We start from the raw sequence: 19,579 nt of genomic DNA, 5'->3' as shown, positions 1-19,579 counted from the left end.
CGTCGGGCTGGTGATTTTAATACCATCTTGTAAACCTTCCCATTCACACTTGCTGCTATTCCTGTGTCAAAAATTGCCTCTAACATGTGTCCCCACCATGTCTCCACCCTGCCTGTTCGCCTTACTTGTTTACTGTCAGTTGCTCTGCATGGTTGACCCAAGCTATTTAAACTCATCTTCCTTCACCATCTCTGCTCCTCGCATCTTCACTTTTCCATCTGTCTCCTTCTCATTTAAACATCTTCTGCCCAGCGTCTCTCCTGTGCAAACCTCCACCTCTCCAGGCTCTCTTCCACCTGATCTCTGCAAACATCACATTTCAGAGACCTGACCTCATCGGTCAGCCTGTCCATCACCACTGCAACAAGAAGAAGTTCAGTCTATCTCTCACCCCCTGATGTAATCTCACCCCCTACTATGAACCCATCTGCACACCTCACCACTGTCCTCATACATGTCCTGCATCACCCTCACACACTTCTCTGCCCTAACTTTTTCCATGACTTCCTCATGAAGTCCCACAGTTCATCTCTTGGCTTCCATTATATGCTTTCTCTAAATCCACCGGACCTTGGTAAATAATGATTAGAAGCTATATTAACTTACAATGTTTCCTTCAAGATCAAGGAAAGATGACTAAGAAAAAAGAGGTCAGAGGCCATTTTTTGGACTATTCAACTACAGTCTCAGGGCTCGCAAAATCGCTAGCCCGACGTCCCGGGGCTAGCGATTTTTCAAGTCGGGCTACCAAAATCTATCTCTGCCCTGCCCGTCGGGCTATCATAGGAAGGAAAAATGTATGTCAATTTTTTTTGCTTTCACTTTGCAATCGCTGAACTGTGTATAGAGAGCGACAGCACTGATTGGTGAGTGACGATAATTTGCGCACCAATTCCTCTGGCATCGTCTTATCAATCGTTAGCTTACTATGCAAACATGACAAGCGAAATCTCCCGCAGCAAGCTTAAACATGTGAGAGGTTGATCGCGCAGAGAATCGCTGAGCGTTATGTTGAGTACCTGTGCAAAAGCAGCAGGATATATATTTTAGTTCTGCTGAGCCAAATAAGACAGGTCAGGGTGAAGAAGTGACAGCCAAAGAAAAGCTTACCACAAAACGGAAAAGTTATGACAAATCAGACTATAAGGCAAAAAGAAAGTGCAGCTTTATGGTTTCATGGACAAAAGAATTTCTGTGGCTGCAATATGATGAGCTAAATAACCAGGGCTGCACATAAGTGGTCCGCAGGTGCGCATTCGCTGTCAAAATAAAAACCCGCACAAGATAAGAAGTTGCAACGCGTGTTTGCGTACATAAGATTTTCTGGAGGAGGACACACATTTGTTTAGAACTCTTAAAGATGTTGAAGAAGCTCCTTTAACCAATTACTTTGGTGTTCCTCCACCTCCAAAGAAATGTCAGAAGGAGTCCGAACCACAAAAGAAGTGCGTATTCTCGGAAAAGTGGTTGCAGGAGGTGAGCTGGCTTCAAACAAATGATGAACGCACAGAGATGTGGTGCAGAATGTGCTGTGAAAATCCCACTCTAGCGGACAAAAACAGCCTTTTATATGGACGCAAACGCGCGTTGCAACTTCTTATCTGGTGCGCGACTTTTATTTTGACAGCGAATGCGCACATGCGGACCACTTATGTGCACCCGTGTAAATAACATAATGTTCTGCCGGGTGTGTTGTTGGTTTTCCCTCGATTTCTGAGTCGACAAGCGCCTTTGTTACTGGGACCAATAATTTTAAGAAAGGCCCCCGTTAGAACCCATGAGAAATGCAAGAAATGCATTATTGCTCAGTCTGCAATATCTTTCCAAAAACAAACACCAATTGCAAATAACATACTAAAAATAAACCTGAAAAATCTGCTTAGAACAGCGTACTATGTTGCAAAGGGTGAACTACCACTGGCACAATTTAGCAGTCTTTGCAAACTTCAAAAACCCGTGACTTCAGTGGAAAATTCAAATTCAGGATCTGACACAGACTGATTCATGTTCTACAGTTCTTACAAGTTCATAGAAATTTCTGTTTAATTAGAACCAAGTATTTGAGTTGATGATTGTAATTTTTATACAATGTTGTAATTTGTGTTTCAACAATTTTTTGATTAACATCAATCAAAAAAATTGTTCTCTTTTTTATTCGGGCTACTTAAATTTATTTTGGGCTACCAAAGACTGAAGAGTCCCTGCCCGAAGGGCTACCAGGGATTTTGAAATTTTGCGAGCCCTGAGTCTGTATGTACCACAGTGAGTGTAATGGTGATGGTGTTTTGTACCTTTGCAGCAGCTGCCGCCGCACCACCTTTAGCTTCCCCAGCTTCAGTCTGGTCACGGGCATACAGTCAGCCACAGCCCAGCATCACAGAGAGAGACAGAAAAGGACAGAAGACATGTAGGACAGCGAGAGGGGGAAAGCTGGATTTTTGGTCACCAAACTCTTTACCTAACGGGGAGAAAAGAAAGCTCAATTTAAAATGTATTCACAGGAAAAGTAGACTCAGCAAGACAGAGCGTGTGAGAGTGTCCTGGTTTCTTTACTGTGGCCTGCTTAAAGTAACCCAGAAGATGCAGATCAGCTCACAGAAATACACACTGACCTGTATTTGATCTACAGCTCAAACATGTGATTTATGATAATCAAATGTCCTACATGCTCAGCTAATCTATCACGCCACATCTGGAGCAGAACGAGTGAACTACACCCACAGAAGAAGAACAAGTCTCTCTCTCTCCATCTACCCCTAAAGACAGAGTAATGGCAGCAATTTTTCAGGGGGATTGGAGTAGCATCGCTGTAAAGCTGCACCTCGTTCACAGTCACGAGCTGTGAGTAGCAACCAAAAAGAATGAAGTGACAGGCACAAGCATCCAAAACGAGTTTCCTCAGCCTTAATATATAAACACAAGAATGGACTCACTTACTTCACACTGCAAGCTGTTATTTCACATGACATTACTTCAAGTTACTGGAAGTCGCTTCCTGCATCACTTCTGTGTGGACAGCCCTCCACAGATAGCTGAGGAGTTTGGAGCAGAGACATTGCTCCTTCATCTCAAATAGAGCCAGGTGAGGTGGTTCATATGTCTTATAAGGGTGATTGTTGACACCTGCCTTTGGAGGTTTTCTGGGCACCCAAAAGTGGCAGGAAACCCGATGTAAACCTCGTTCGATAGATTAAATATGGCATCAAAGTGCAGCTGGGATTTCCCAGAAGAAAATGTTTTGTGGTGGAGGACATCTAGAAAATCCCATTTTACCTGGTGATACTGCAGCTCTAATGTGGACATAATTGATGGATTTATTTAAAAATTAGATTTGTTCCTGGATCTGATAAGACAGCTTCTTCCACAATAATGAAAACAGTAGCTCAAGAAATTTACAACCAGGTTTGAAATTCCTGATGTGTAATTCATTTCAGCCAAAACTATTCTGCTCTATACCACACAGTGATGTGCAGTAAGCACTGAGCAACCCTTCATTTCTTTACATTTTGCTTGCAAAATCGAAATAAGAATGAAAATGAAATAAGATGACAATACTTTATTAAAACGTGCTAACATAAGCAATATATTTTACACTATATACATATCCCTATCTTAAAATGTGCACAGTTCAGTGTGTCGTTTGTCATTTCCATTTTAATTTTTGTGACTGAAGTCTGTTACTAGACGACCAGCAAACTTATCGCACAGCTCCCATGGCAACTGTGACATCAGATATTATTACTGCAGTGAAGAGGATGATGGAAGGTGGGGCAAACAAGAAAGGACCAGATGGAGTGATAAAGGGGAGAGTGAGGAAATGACAGGGTGAAAGTGTGAGAGGGAAACCACGATTAGGCGTCATCAAAGCTGTTATGTACAGAACATAAAAGCCCACAGAGTCCTCTGTCCCACACTCAGTGAATTGTGCAGTTCACAGTGAGCACATAGTATATTCAGAGAGACGCGGAATATAAAAACAGGAAATGTAAATATTAGGTGAGGGAGTCAGCACCCACATGCTGTCATTCAAGCAAAACCTGAGATACTGAATGTCTATTGTGCTGGAAATTTCCTGTAAACAACAACATCTGCCTGCAGCCAGGCTGAATATACAAGTGCTAAAAATCAGAGGAGTTACTAACTGGAAAAAAAAAAAGCAGTGCAGTGAGAGAAACATGTGGATAAAGTGTGGAAGGTCTGACTGGTAGAATAAAGATTTCAGCAAATAGCACAGCTACACTGCTCAGCCACAACCTCTAAACAAGCAACTTACAGAAGACACAGACGAGCTTAAGAGCCTAGAACTACTAAATGGTTTTGGCCATTATTCATCAACTGTCCGGGGAGCACATGTTTTATGACTCATTCATTTATAAGTGTGGTTGCCTTAACTGGGAGGTTTGTGCCAACGCAGGAAATCCATGCAACACGTGTACTAATGATTAAACGTGTATGTGTGGAACTGCAGAACTTTAGACATCACTTTCAAATGACCCTTTTTGTACCATCTTTTATTAGTTTTAGTTTAGTTGTTTTAAAGTGTGGTAAATGGGCTGGTTCTTATATAGCACTCACAGTGCTTTATATCATTTCACACCCATTCATACAAGCACTTTTTTCTTTGCTTTTTTACTTAAGTGCTTTCTATCTAACATTAACACACATTCATACTCTGACGGATGTATCGGAGGACAACTTGGGGTTTGTAACTTGCTCAAGAATATTTGACATGCAGACTGAAGCAGCCAGGGATCGGACCTCCAACCTGAGTAATCAATGACTTGTGAGCTTTGTGTCACAGCCAATGGGAGTAGTAATAAAAAGTATAAATAAATATACAACTAATCGTGGCTATATATAATATACAGATATAATCACGAAGAATTTGTATTTCTTTAGTTTCCTTCTGTATGGACAGTTTTTCACAAGGCAATGCAAAGACACCCGAACTGTAAAAGGTCTACAGGCACCACAATGGATTCACACCAGCAGCTGTTTATCTGGACCGGCTTACTGCTAACAGTTAAATTGCAGAAGGATTAATTGGTATTTTAGTCCACAGACTGTCTCCCTTCACTCTGCAGACAGCTCTGTTTCTATAGGCTTACATAACTAAACCATTGTTGTCTAAAGTTACTCTCAACCCACAGCCTGTCAGAAAGTTTTAACACCCGATAAAAGTGTTTTTTCTTGTGTCTGTTGCTGGGTTTAGGACCTAAAGTGCGTTAGATGTGAGGCAGGTTGTGACGTGATGAGAGCACTACCTGAGCTCCTGAGGTAAAAAGTAGGGTGCACTTGTTAAATTTAGGTGGATAAATTCACTGTCCAACGAGTAGGACGCACAAAAGTGGTTCACGGGAAAATGTGCTGCTGAGGTTTTTCAGTCTTTATGTCAACCTCTCCTTCCTTGGCTCTCTTTCTTTGTCTTGACACAGTTTTCCTTCCACCTTCTCCCCCATCACCTATCCATCTGTCAGTTCCTCTTTGCCTCAGTACAGATTTTGGATTGTGGCCTTAGCTGCAGGACATCCAACTGCACGCATGGACAGCACTTTATTTGGCCACAGGCAAAAAAAAAAACAAAAAACTTCAGCTGAGGTCACCTCACCTGCCCACACACTTTTCTATTTATATTTATGCACACTATATCAACAACGACATTACAGCACCAACTTTTTACTTTCAGGTGTTGTAAAAAACTGTGTTTGTCAGTAAGGCTGTAGTTTGATATGTAAAGACAGGTAAGTCAGATAAAGTTCTTACAGCTGTGCGTTTTGTTTCACAACAAAGCTCTCATTTTGTTATTTAGTCCTGCAGCTCTTTACTTTTCTCGCTCCTTAACCCTTTAAAGCCGGTCAGAGCGGACACGCTCTGTTTTGCGTAACTATTTTTAAATCCCGGTAGCTCTGCAACCACGTAAGCTAGCGCAATATTTTTTTTGCATATGAAACCTGAGGAGTTGTACTTACATCTTATGCCATCAGCTTGTCCTCGGTCACAGTTTCCTTCCACATATAGCTTTGCAAAAACTGCATAAAAAGCACTTGCAGCAACAAAAACATAATATTCCAGAAACACGCTTTGCCGATCCGATCAGCTGTTCGTAACACTTCCTACTCCATCAGCGAGAACTATCGCCATGTCCGCCATGACCTGGCCGACCGGAAATGACGTCATTTTGCGGAAATGTAGTTTTTTTACCATCAAGGCCTTATGAGCCTATACTGGTGTTTTTAAAAGTTATGTTTGACTTTATGACTTTCTGTGTCGTTTCTGGGATGCTTAGGACTCATATTGCACTGCTGGAAATAGTTTATTTTGATGCATATGCTGTTTTTTTGCAAATTTGCACTATAATATTTATTTTCGTTTTTCCTGCAGTATGTGAAAATTGGTGTATTTCAAAAGTAAAACTATGAAGACACTTAAAATAAATTTCCTGTGGTGGGAAACTAGTTTGTGCAACTTTTTTGTATTTACAGTTTTGAGGGATAAGCCTCTTAAATTTCTCTAACTAGAAATATATGTTAAAAAAGTTTATTGCACTTTTTTGCAATTTATGTAATTACTATGCACTTAATGCATACATATTATTAAAATTTGGGCTGTAATGGTTGTATTGATGTATATCAACTTGAAATGCTCCCAAAAATGGCACTACAGCATGTAAAAATATAATATAAGCTCTGGCGGACTTGGTTCTATGGTAGGTCTTAAAGGGTTAAACATCCCAGATCACTCTGTCACACTATGGTATGTCTGAATTATTTCCTTGTTAATTTATTTTAAATCTTATTTAACATGGAAGATTTAGAAGTTTAGCATAGTTTCCATAACATTTGACTAAACCCTTCTATAGTTTCACATTTATCATCCTTGCAGATAACCAACACTGCCTTTTTTGGTCAAAATGAGAGAAAACAGAAGGAGGGTGTTTCTGTCTGCCATTTTTATTTTAAATGACAGCCTAATGCACCTGGTCACGGTCACGTCGAACCCTGAAACAGCTGTAATCACTGAACCGCTGCAGCGCCACAGGAACAACACAACCAGGTAAAGAGTCTGTGTTTGACACAGCTTCAGACATGCAGCACTGCTCTGATCCCAGTGACAGCAGGAAAGGTGGGAACCTCACCATATGTGCTGCTGTCTGAAGGGGACTGAGCGTCTCTAAACAACAGTTTTTAACTAAGACGCTCCGAAACAATTTACACACCTAAAACCCGTCAGCACAGTTCTGTACAGCAAAGAAATATGGTTTCTGTTTTGTTGATAAGGTTGATGTTGTGATGCCTTTCGAATGCCTTGTCAGGCTTCATTTTAGATCTAATGTTCAGGCATTAAAGCGTGAACAAAGGGGTTAATACTCTACCCTACACACACTTAATACATATTAAGTGATGATGTATTAATCCTGCTTCAGGTTGGATGAGGCTCTTGTTTTTTTATCTTGTTTGTTTGAACTGTCATGAGCTCCCACCAAAACTAGTTAGTAGCCATTCTCAGTCGCAGATCTGTAAGTTTTTAAAACACAGCCAGAAGGCTCACGGTATCCCAGATATCAAATATTCGTAAGCCTAAGAATTCAATCCCTCTCAGGCTGATTGAAATTTGAGCTGAAAAAGCCTGGACCATTTTTACCTCTCAGCGGTGCCTCATGTTTGTTTGGCTTTAGAAAATGAAACCGCATTCAGACCCGGAAATAAAGCTGGGCATACACTGTGAGAGTTTGGGCCCATTTTGAGACGATTTTCCACTCATGTGACCATTTTGGGGATCGGCCCGAGTTTCGCCTTAATCGTGTGTCGTGCATCGTGTAGTATACATGGGGTAATGAGAAGCGATTAACACCTCACGACCAGCTCCCAATCAGCAATCGTATGGTCACAAGAAAATCGAGCCTGTTTGAAATCCTGGTCGCCCCTCGTGAGGGTATCGCACTGTGGAAGCAGTGCCACGGGCCGATTTAACGCAACCTCTCACACTGCGATACGCAAACATCCTGGTCGCCCCTCGTGAGTAGGGTTGGGCTATATCATACTGTTCACGGTAATACCGGTGTAATGTTGGGCAACGATAGGAAAATGAAATATCGCGATAGAATATGGGTAAAACACGCATGCGCAGTGCCTTTGTTTACATACGCACATGGCTGCGACGCAGAATGAGAAGAGCGAAAGTGGATCGTTGAATAAAACAGATGAACCAGAACTGGTTTGTAAAAATGCTGCAGCTTCAGTGGTGTGGAACTGGTTTAGCTTTTGTCCGTCAGATACACAACAAAGCACTATTTTTGGTAGCGCATGCTAGCGGGCCGTCGTTATTACCGTGTTTTTTGGGGAAATACGGCACACAAAATCAATCCTTTGATTTTTCTGAAAATCGACAGTGCCCCTTATAATCCCGTGTGCCTTATGTATGAATTCTGGTTGTGTTTACTGACCTCGAAACGATTTTATGTACACGCCGCTCAAAAATCTGTCAAATGTTTCAGTACGACTTTGCTATGCTACGAAGCCGCACCGCTTGATGGATTGTCGAAGCATTACAGCTATCGTAGGCGGAGCCTCGCAGAGTGATATGTACTGTGCTTCAACATAATGTTACCGTATTGTGTGTGTATAACCTCTTTTTAAGTTTTGTGGGTATTATACATGGTTATGCTGAGGATATGTCGGCCAATTTCCACTGGAAATGCCTTTTGGTTAAACTGTCAGCAAAGAATTTGAATTTGCACTGCAAATTTTTTATATAACTTTAATGCACATAAAAAACAGCTGCTTGTTAAGTGGAAATACATTGATGTTTTGGGGTTTTTTGCACTAATAAAGTTGAGGAGTTGTAAAGTATTTTGTCTAGTGTCAATATATCGTTATCACAAATTTTCAAATGTATATCGTGATAAATATTTTTGGTCATATCGCCCTGCTCTACTCGTGAGGGTATCGCACTGTGGAAGCAGTGCCACGGGCCGATTTAACGCAACCTCTCACACTGTGCATACGCAAACACAGTCGTACAGTTTGAGCTGGAGCTGAATAACGCGACTGAACCCCCCAAAAAATGCATAGTGTGTGCCCAGGTTAGTGATGTCAAACTTCAAAGTTGTGAAAAAATGCTTTAACGTTAAGGATGAAGATGGCTTAGAAAACTGATGTGGATGTTATAATAATACAGTTTAGGAAGCAGGTGTTTAACAGCAGGCCTTAGACCAAATCAGCAGCAATGAACTGCAGAAAACCAGTGACTTGAGAAGAAATTCTGGTGCGCATTTTTCACTATAGCCTCAATTTTTCCACCTAATGGTTTTCCAATTAGCTGGAAAACCTAGAACACATCATCTCAGGATGTCTAAAAATGATTTCCTCGTGATATTTTAAACACATAATAAAAAGCATTTTTAAAGTGACCATAACGTATACAAATCACATTCAATCGACACACATTTTGTTACTACTGAGAACCTTTGCAAAGCACCACCAGTAGAAACTATACGTCATCATCAACATTGCACATGATTAAATAAGGACTTATTATATATAAACCTTGCAGTTACAGCAGATCCTACTGACCCAGAAAAACATCAGATTATGATTTACACAAGTGTTCCAGTTTTCAAAACATAAAAATAAAAAAAACTTTGCTCCAGTTTCCCAAAAGGACAAATCATTGAAAGAGTTTAGCAAACAAGGTCGGCCTTCTCCTCTGCTGAGACCAAAGGCCTGATATTTAGGGCAAACACAAAGGACAAAGTTATCACTCAAGGACCTTCTTACTTGTACTTAATAGACTTCTAACAATTGTTGTACACAAGAGTCTAAATTTATCTAAAGTGTGATCAATAAGAAATTTACTCTGTGGATAGTATGCTGCTAAAATAATTTAACATGCGTATTTAAATGTTTTGCAGCTGTGTGTAGACACCACTACTATGACACCAGGACTTGGCATTATGCTGACACACAGTCATTGTGTCGTACTGATTGTTTTGTTGTTTCCAGCTGCTGAGTGCAATCCAGAGTATTTACCTCTCAGGTGTTTCAAAAAAAACTGATACTGACCATATAAAAATAATCAGTGATTGTAGGAGTTTACCCCATAAAATGATAATAACATGAATATCTATGAATATCAAGCTTGCCGCTTGTTTCTGACCATTTTTGCCACAAGCAAATGTAGGCATCATAACTTGCAAACAGTCATTAAGTGCCAACTTTTTTCCACATATCAATTGTGTCAAATGTGCTTCAGTGCTAATACATGTGGGTCTGTATAATTTTCTCAGCAATCCTGCAGACCTTAGTCCTGACAGGTTTGCATCCTTGTGTCTCTTTTTAGTTTCTTCAAAATGTAAAGATACATTTTAATGTTAAAGCAACTCTGCTGCTCAGACGGTTCCCTGAGCATCTCTATAACAGCCATGTGAGAAAGACTTGGGTACCCAAGAATAATTTATCAATAATAATTTAGCATTTAAGTAGCATCTTTGACACCAAAGCAGGTTTTCTAGAGTGGAGTGCATATATCGGTTAATCTCAAGATCATGTGGGGAACTGAGGTTGCTGGATAAAGAAGAGGTTAGTAAGCTGTTGTATTTCACTTTGCTGCTTGCCGTCAATACATCTGACCAGATTTTTGGCTGCTCCCAAAAATTACATTATTACCTCTGGTAACACTGGAAATATGGAGCCTATTCACAGGAGGCATGCTTTAACAGATGAGGATGAATGCAGTGAAACCAGTGAGACATATTTACTGCTTAGCCATGATGTTTGGATTTCCTTTCCAGTGCCAAACGTAATTTAATGCAGCGACTTGAGCCATATGTCTTTGATTGGAGGTGCCACAGGTGGGGCAAATGGTTATTGAGGACAAATCATAACCTGCCTGGGGCACCAAAACACTGAGGAATATATTGTGTGAGCTGAATCAAAAATGAAACAATTATAAACTAACCTGATATACTATTCAAAAAGCATGCATTGCATTACTGAGAACAAAGAGTTATTAGATAAAAAACAACATGGATCTTCTGTTTAATCTGAAGTGCCCTCTAAACCAAACAGTTAATGCTTGTTGCTCCTGTAAACAAACAACTGTGATTTCAGGGCGTTAATATGCATCAGGCTAAACTTCAGTGGTCCCTTTAGGGAATATTAGAAGTGGAAATGTAAAGCAGGTCAGAGCTGAGATTATCAAAAAAACCACAGAACCACTTTTATTAATAAAACAGCTGCTGAACTGAAGTCAATATTGTTGGGATTTTTCTTGCATAGAAAATATTTTGTTGCCCACTGACGTGAAAATGACCAATGTGGTTCATTTTCTGTAAACCCAGTTTTGTTTACTATATAGCCAGAAATACCAGGAAGATATAAACACCTCTGTTAAGTGTGATTGCCCGGGATCATTGTGTTAACTAAATGTAAACCAACCAATAGTGCTTTGGAGTGCATGAACCTCCTGTAGGTTGATTTGAAGTTTAGTTTTCAAGAAGAGGCGATTGCATACAAAGTCTATGCAACGAGGTGGCTGTCACGCTCTGTGACTTTGTTGTTTTGATGCCTCACGTTATATCATTCAGAGCTTTTGTGTATTTTGGTATTATTGTTGAGAATCATATGTTCTAATGAGTTTTATGTATTTTTATGTTTTTAGAGACTTTGCTTTGGTTTTATTTACTGTTTACTGAAGAATGTTAGATTGATTTGGATTTCTTTTCATTTACATTAAATGAACGTAAATGGGCAATCGTGGCTCAAGAGTTAGGAGTTCGCCTTGTAATCGGAAGGTTGCCGGTTCGAGCCCCGGAAAAAAACTCAGAGACACAAGAAACTCAAAACACTGGGTCACCGACCCAGGACCGTGACAGTTTCTTGCACCCCTGTTACTTTAGGTCCTGTTTTATTTGGTATCTTGTGCTTTTCTATTATCTATTAATCTATTATTAGGCAGCACGGTGGCACGGTGGTTAGCACTGTTGCTGCACAGCAAGAAGGTCCTGAGTTCAATTCCACCATCAGGTCTTTCTGTGTGGAGTTTGCATGTTCTCCCCGTGTTTGCGTGGGTTCCCTCCGGGTACTCCGGCTTCCTCCCACCGTCCAAAGACATGCAGCTTGTGGGGATAGGTTAATTGGATACTCCAAATTGTCACTAGGCGTGAATGTGTGAGTGAATGTGAGTGCAAATGGTTGTCTGTCCTTGTGTGTTGGCCCTGCGACAGACTGGCGACCTGTCCAGGGTGTACCCTGCCTCTCGCCCTATGACAGCTGGGATAGGCTCCAGCCCCCCGCGACCCTGAAAAGGATAAGCGGAAGTGAATGGATGGATGCTTTTCTATTAGTTTTAGTTCCCAGAAGTTAATGTATTGATTCGTTTGAGCTGTGTTCTCCTGTGTGCGATCTTTTGATTACCTTGTGTTTGTGTATTTACAGCCATGTTCTTCCCTTTAGTCTTTGTCAAAGTTTGTTTGTCTTCTTGTGTGCTCTCTGCCTGAAATTTATTTAGCTGCCTTCTTCTATGAACCTTTGTATTCTTGCAAGTAAAGGCTGTGTATTTACTTTTGGAATCTGCGTTTCATTCCGGTCATGCAAACTCAGATACTGAAGTGACAACACAAAATCTGTTTTTGTTCTTTGTCAGACTATGGTATATTTGGATTTTTTATTTGTTACTTTAGTTACAAAAGCTGGGATTTTTGTGATGCTGCTGACCATCAGAAATGGAATACAAGCTTAGTGATGCTCTTCAAAGGCAGTCGGAAAAATTGAGAAAAATTGCAAAACGTCATAATAGCTTCTGAAAATGTTATTGTAACATTTCTGTTTGTCGTCCTCGTCTGGTTGGCAGATACGGCACATTTGTGGGTTTTCAGTGCAACTGTATTCGTGTGAGTAATGTAACATGAAACTTGAAACTAATTATTAGCCAGGTCAAACTCCTGTTTTCTCAGACAGGTTTCATTAGACAAACCTCGCTTTCTCCTGGCTAATGTCAGATTACCCACAAACACTAAGAGCAAACAAATGCGTTACAGCAGTCCCAATGCACAGCTCTTTTTGCTGGAGACACGCAGCAGTAGATCCTAGAGCTGACTGCAAGTGGTCCAAGACTAGGGGTAAAGTCGAAGAGAGGCCTGCTGAGGATGAAAAATGCAATCACAGAGCTGAATACTGAATCCACAGAGCTGAAGGCTGCCTGTACAGAGTGACTTCATCTGTAGAACATGATGCAGCAAAACACACAAGACTGGAGGAGGAGGAGGAAAAGGTGGAGGTGGAGGAAAAACATTGCGACTAAATGTGCAGACAGTGTGGAGGCGAATGTCAACATGTTCCTGATAGAGACATCTGCACATCTTGTTCTTTCTAGATTTTCATTTCCTTCCTTCCTGATTTCTCTCACGCAGCCTGTGACTGACACTTCAAATATGTGAAAGAAAAAGGCTGTTTTATGTCTCTGTACAGCAGTTGGTGCTTTAGTAGGGCTGTGCCCTTCCATGATATCTTCTGCGATAACACTGACTTAATAAAATATTGTTGCTATAGCAATGGCATGTATTCATGTTCCAAAGTGCGCACAACAAGACAAGCCCGAGTATGTCTGACAGCAAGGGCCGCATGAGCCTCTAATGACAATTCAGCACCTACAAATTGATTTAAAAAAAAAAAAAAAAAAATGTAAGAAAACAGTTTCTGCTGTTTCACCACTTGGGGATGAAAAAGCACAACACAGACTAAAACCAGACGACGATGGAGGAGATACAAGCAGCTGTCCATGTGTGACCCGAAGGGTAACAAATAAGTCCACTGAGCTTTGCTAAGTGCACTTCATATAACAGGAGGACCAAACTGTGTGCAAATTACCAATGTGGTCACATGATGGAAAAGCAGGGCTCTAAGCAGCTGATTAAAAAGCTCAACCCAAGACACAACATCCCAGGTTTTATTATGTGACAGTGTTGTGCAACTCCTGAAGTGTTACAAAGTGAACATACTTTTGTTATTGTTGAACTGAAGCGTTTAAAGGAGTTATTTTATACAGAAATGTTCCTGGGAAAACACCAACTAGGCTGCTTTTGTGCTTACATTTGACTTATACTGTGTTACTGGATATAATGCTGTGTCAATACTACTGCACTACAGCGCTGCTGCTGGCACCTCGATTCACACCTCAAATTAGGAAGTGTGTCATCAGTGACAGTAGCTCATCGGAAAAGAAGGAAAATGCTTTTCGTACACTTACACATGCTACTGCCCGCGAGCATCCATAAAACATCATTCAATGGTTTTTTTAATATACCATCAGAAATATCATTATCATAAACTGTTTTGAAATACCATGACATAGTTTTGAGGCTCACCCCTATAACTCAGTTTTTTTTTAATGTAATATTTATTTTATGTAAAGTTAAAAATTTTACAATGTTATATTAGGGAAATTTAAGGAAAATAATTCAAGGGGCTAAAAATGGAGAGAGAGAAAAAAGTCAAGCTCTCAGATGGAAATTTAGGAGAAAAACTGGCAATTTTACAGGACAAAGTATTTTTTTTCCTCTCATATATTCGTCATGTTTTCTCAACTCTGTAAATTTCCTTGTAAATTTGCAAGTTGGCTTGTAAATGTCAGGTTTTTTTTGTGTAGTTTTCCATTTTCATAAATTTGCTTTTCTTGTTAATCTGCCAGATTTCACATAAATGTTTCCATTTCTTTTGTATACTTTTGCCAGTTTTGTTTTTAACTAGTACATAGCAAATTCAGACAAAAACATACTAAACATACTAAAATAAGCACCAAAAAAACAAAATGTCAACAGTAAAGCTGCACAAATACAATATATCAATCTTTAAAGCCTCTGTGTGTGCCACACAGAAAAAGACGACACTGTAGCTCAGCAGATAAGTGAGCAGGAGAGACTGTACAGCTAAGACAAAGCAGCCCTCTGTATCCAGCACAATCAGCTGTTCACTCATTGTCCAAACACCATCACAGCACAGCTCAACAGCAACAGCTACAACCATCAGGCTTCTGCTGTCAAAGCTTTACAGTCAAAAATTTGTGGTTAAAATTGCAGAAATTATTCTAGAGCAAATATTTTGAATAACATTGATGTCATCATTAAGCTTTCTTTTTTGGATGTTAGTACCTGCATGCTTGCCAGAGTGTGGTTAAACACACACTCTGGGTTGAGTGCCTGCAGATTATCATCTTCCACATCAAAATACTACAGGATAGAGCAGGGCGATATGACCAAAAATATGTATCACGATATACATTTGAAAGTTTGCCATAACAATATAACTGACAATATAATTGACACTAGACAAAACACTTTACAACTCCACAACTTTATTATTGCAAAAAAAAACCAAACATCAATGTATTTCCACTTAACAAGCAGCTGTTTTTTTATGTGCATTAAAGTTACATAAAAATTTAACAGTGAAAATGCAAATTCCTTGCTGACAGTTTAACCAAAAGGCATTTCCAGTGGAAACTGGCCGACATATCCTCAGCATAACCATGTATAATATCCAGAAAACTTAAAAAGAGGTTATACACACACAATACGGTAACATGTTGAAGCACAGTACGTATTACTCCGTGAGGCTCCTGCCTACGATAGCAGTAATGCTCCGACAATCCATCAAGCGGTGAGGCTTCGTAGCTCAGCAAAGTCGTACAAAACATTTGACAGATTTGTACCACATAAAATCATTTCGAGGTCAGTAAACACAACCAGAATTCATACATAAGGCGCACGGGATTATAAGGGGCACTGTCGATTTTCAGAAAAATCAAAAGATTGATTTTAAGTGTGCCGTATTTTCCAAACAACACGGTAATAACGACGGCCCGCTAGCATGCTCTACCAAAAATAGTGCTTTGTTGTGTATCTGACGGACGAAAGCTTAACCAGTTCCACACCACTGAAGTTGCAGCATTTTTACAAACCAGTTCTGGTTCATCTGTTTCATTTAACAATCCGCTTTCTCCCTCCTCATTCTCCGTCGCCGCCATGCTTTTGCCACCATGTGCGTATGAAAACAAAGGCACTGCGCATGCGTGTTTTACCCATATTCTATCGCGATATTTCATTTTCTTGTCGTTGCCCAACATTATACCGGTATTACTGTGAACGGTATGATATGGCCCAGCCCTACTACAGCACCCTCCATCTTCCACCTCACATTTACATCTTCCTGTTATAGAAAGTCCTATCCACTCACCGATCTGTACAGGAAGCCCAGTTTGTTTAATGCGTGTATGAAAGCGCATGTAGAGCACTCATTGGTGCATCTGTCAAAGACAGAAATTCAACAATTCCTGATGAATGTTTGGATGGGCAACGGTAAATGTGTGTTGAACTTTGATAAAACACGAATATAAGCTGGAAAAAAAGTAGATTTATTTTAAAAAGGTTAAGAGCTGTGCTGGTCCACAGCTCCAGCAGTGTTCGTTTCACATTAAAAAACACAGACCATCGTATCTGTTACACATTTTGCTGAGAGAATGATCACCACGTCTACTCAACACCTTCAGTGAGAAAAAGATATCACAATGTTTTTAATTGGTTTTACTGCTATGCTGTGGGAATATTCATCAGCTGTAATAAAACCTATCTGATTAAAGTGTACTGAAAATTAAAGTAATAATACTGCAGCAAGCACCACATTACCTCATAATAAAAAAAAACAATGCACAGGGGAAACTTCTAATTCCAACTGTATAACTGAAAAACTGCTTAAAATTTCAGTATTAAAGCTTTGTATGCTGCTTAAAAGAAAAATCTGCGATAAAACAGCACAAACCCGTACAGAAATATCAAGCTGAAAGGTCAGAGTGGGATGAGCATTGATGGAGGCCAATTTTACTCCCCAGACACTCCGAGTATGAGATGGCTTCAGGCAGGATCCTCACTTCAACCTGCAGACGCCTGAGAGAGAAACAGAGGCTAATATTTCTCTCTTCAGTAGTGTTAAGAGGACGCGACCCTTTGCTTCTTATATTTTCACAAAGCAATAAGAGATGATAGAACAAATCTTTATATAATACACAAACACAACCACAGAGTGCACACACCTGAGGCCTGACCACGGAGTACGATAAGGTGCTTATTGAGGCAATAACAGGTTTAACCCTGGCTTTTCAGGTTTAAGATCCTAGTTCACCACAGCAACTTATGCTGCAGACCTAACCCACTCTGACACAGATAACGCTCTGGGTAAGAGACCAGAAGGTACGAAACCACCTCTTACAGACCGATCAATCCCCTGGAAAATAGCACCAATATTCCCAGAAGAAGCTGGATGCGGGTCTGAAGTCTTTCAATATCAGTTTTTCAATATCATCTAAAGTCTTCAATGAGAAAAGCATCAACAAGAAACTGACAAGAAACCACTTTATTTAACATTTATATGCCCGCTCTCAGACCATTAACACCACTGGTGCAGCAGCTGAAACAAAGCTGTCCTACACGCATCTAAACATCCTTTTAATGTAATCTCTCAGTTTTGTTTGTGTGTTAATGACAGAGCCGTAACACTGATGAGTATCAATTTACACAATCAGCAGTTCTGCTGCATTTCCTTACCAGCTTCAAATTGGCTAGACTTTATTAATATGGCAAGTCCTTTCCAGTCATACTGCCAAAGCCCTGAAAGCACACACATTCATGCAGCTCTGATAATAAACATTTCCTCTCTCACACTGTTGCTTAGTCTGCAGCAGCTGTGTTGCTTTCATCTGTATTGAGAGTTTAACCTCTTCATATGTGTCTAATATTCCAGTTTACCTTTATGAATCAGCCGCATCGCTTCCTGTGTACCCACTGATGATTGTAATTGGTCAGATGCTGTCAACGCTGCCTCTTTGATGTGAACACGCTCGCAGCTAGATTGATAAACCCTGAGTTGATACCTACCTTCGTGTGACTGTTTAGCCTGACTGCTGATGTCAGAGTGAGATATCTGAAACACATCCTGGGTATGCTGAAGGTGCTTTGTAGTGCAGGGTGCTGGTAGAGGACGCTGAATGTCAACACAAAGACGAAACGACTGGAAAAACAAATCTTCAATCATCCTGTGACATTTCAAAATGTCCTCATGACACATCTGCAGTCACAGTTAAAAGATCTTTAACCAGAGAGTGTTCTAATAGCAAATCATCGATGCATAAATCATGTCCTAAAAAAAAAGATTTTTACAACTTATTTTGACCAGTCAGCTTCTTTTCTACCTGTTAGGCTTTAATTTCAACTTTAAATATTACTCCTCAAAGGAAAAAATGGAACCTGCCACTGTACTGAGTTGTATTGAACTATGGGATAGCAATGAGAGAGCCTGACAGCCATCAATCACGACATGTGCCATTAAAGCAACCATCAAACTGAAGAAAAGCAGCTGAAGATCAACACTGACGGTAACCACTAATATGTGACAGCACTGTTCAGACTCGCCTGCAGTCTCTGCTGGACATGTGTGAATAAATTGACTAAAACACACTAAAGAAATGCATTTTTGTGACTGTAACTCATGAAATACAAAGTGTGCTGCATAATCTGTACAACTTAAAGTCAAATGAAGGTCTACTCTTGCCCACATTGTTCCCAGTTTTGCTCTAATTAATAAAACCAGAACTTACTGAACAAGAAACACCCAGTCCATGGTGGAAATTAAAACCCATTAAAACATAGCTTAGATGTACACAGTCATAGATACCTTAAATTATAAATATTATGACTGGTCTTCTTCGCTCTTTCAATGTAAGGATTATGCAGACAGAAGAACCAAGCAGCCTATTTAGTGCGGTGCTCAATCACCGCGACATCGTTCAGCTGGGCAGGACAAGAAGTCGCTGTTACACGGACGCTGCTCGTGACATAAAAACCGTTATTCACTGTGTGTGACCAGTACTGACATGACATGTCAGACATGACAGAACGCAATAAAATCCCCAATGACGGTGTAAAAAAACCCAAACAAATAAATTAAGGTTTTCCTACCTGAAGGACGTCAGTTTTCCCGCCGCTGTCCGTTTTCTCCGTCTCGTTTTGAGCCGTTAGTTTTTAAAATGGGTTCTGAGGCACCAGCCGAATGCTGCAGTGGTCTCGTGCAGCAGCGCAGCCTCACACACATGCACGCAGTCGGCTCCGCGTGTGCCGCTGATGATGATGCCGCGTGAGCTCCGGACAGGGAAACAACAGAAGTGCGGGCACTGGGCGTCCGCGAGGGGCTCCGTTCAACCTGTTGCTTACGTCACCACAGCGCTCTCCATGGATACGTTCACATTGTTCCAGTAAACGCTACACAGGTGCTGAGCTTTTTACTCACTTTGGAGCTAATCGCCTGACTGAAAATCAATCGCAACCATTTAAATACCTGATAAATGCATTTTTAAGGCTCGTTCAAGTATAAATATCGGCCTGTTTGGACATAGAGCTTTTGTCTTTATACGGCCGCTTTATTGTATTATATCAGGGTTTTACTTAATTGTTTATTCTAATTTATTTAGATTTTCACTTATTGGGCTCCTTTATTTACCTGTTTATTAAATTCAATTGAGCACGTGAGTTTTGTGT

The 19,579-nt window shown here is 40.3% G+C and overlaps 1 protein-coding gene across 7 annotated transcripts in view; it reads right to left on the bottom strand.

Moving 5' to 3' along the window:
• The window catches only part of LOC102793546 (glycerophosphodiester phosphodiesterase 2-like), a 45,029-nt gene extending 25,797 nt beyond the window's left edge, over window positions 1–19,232 (bottom strand). For 4 of the 7 annotated variants that reach the window (XR_015720001.1, XM_087851250.1, XM_087851254.1 and 1 more), the window contains exons 1-2: window positions 19,004–19,230; window positions 2,292–2,458 (exon numbers count right to left, since the gene is read on the bottom strand). Coding sequence is in view for 5 of the 7 variants with exons in the window: in XM_087851250.1 (XP_087707376.1) it covers window positions 2,292–2,353 (62 nt within the window). In the remaining 2 variants the exon portion in view is untranslated. Of the gene's footprint in view, window positions 1–2,291; window positions 2,459–19,003 lie in introns of all 7 variants that reach the window. The other 3 variants (XR_015720002.1, XM_087851252.1, XM_087851251.1) reach the window with 3 other exon arrangements.
• Window positions 19,233–19,579: the final 347 nt, after the last annotated feature.

Source organism: Neolamprologus brichardi, chromosome 14 (genome assembly GCF_056152115.1).
Source record: "Neolamprologus brichardi isolate AB-2024 chromosome 14, ASM5615211v1, whole genome shotgun sequence".
NCBI lineage: Eukaryota > Metazoa > Chordata > Actinopteri > Cichliformes > Cichlidae > Neolamprologus > Neolamprologus brichardi.
This window is presented reverse-complemented; position numbering and strand designations above follow the sequence as displayed.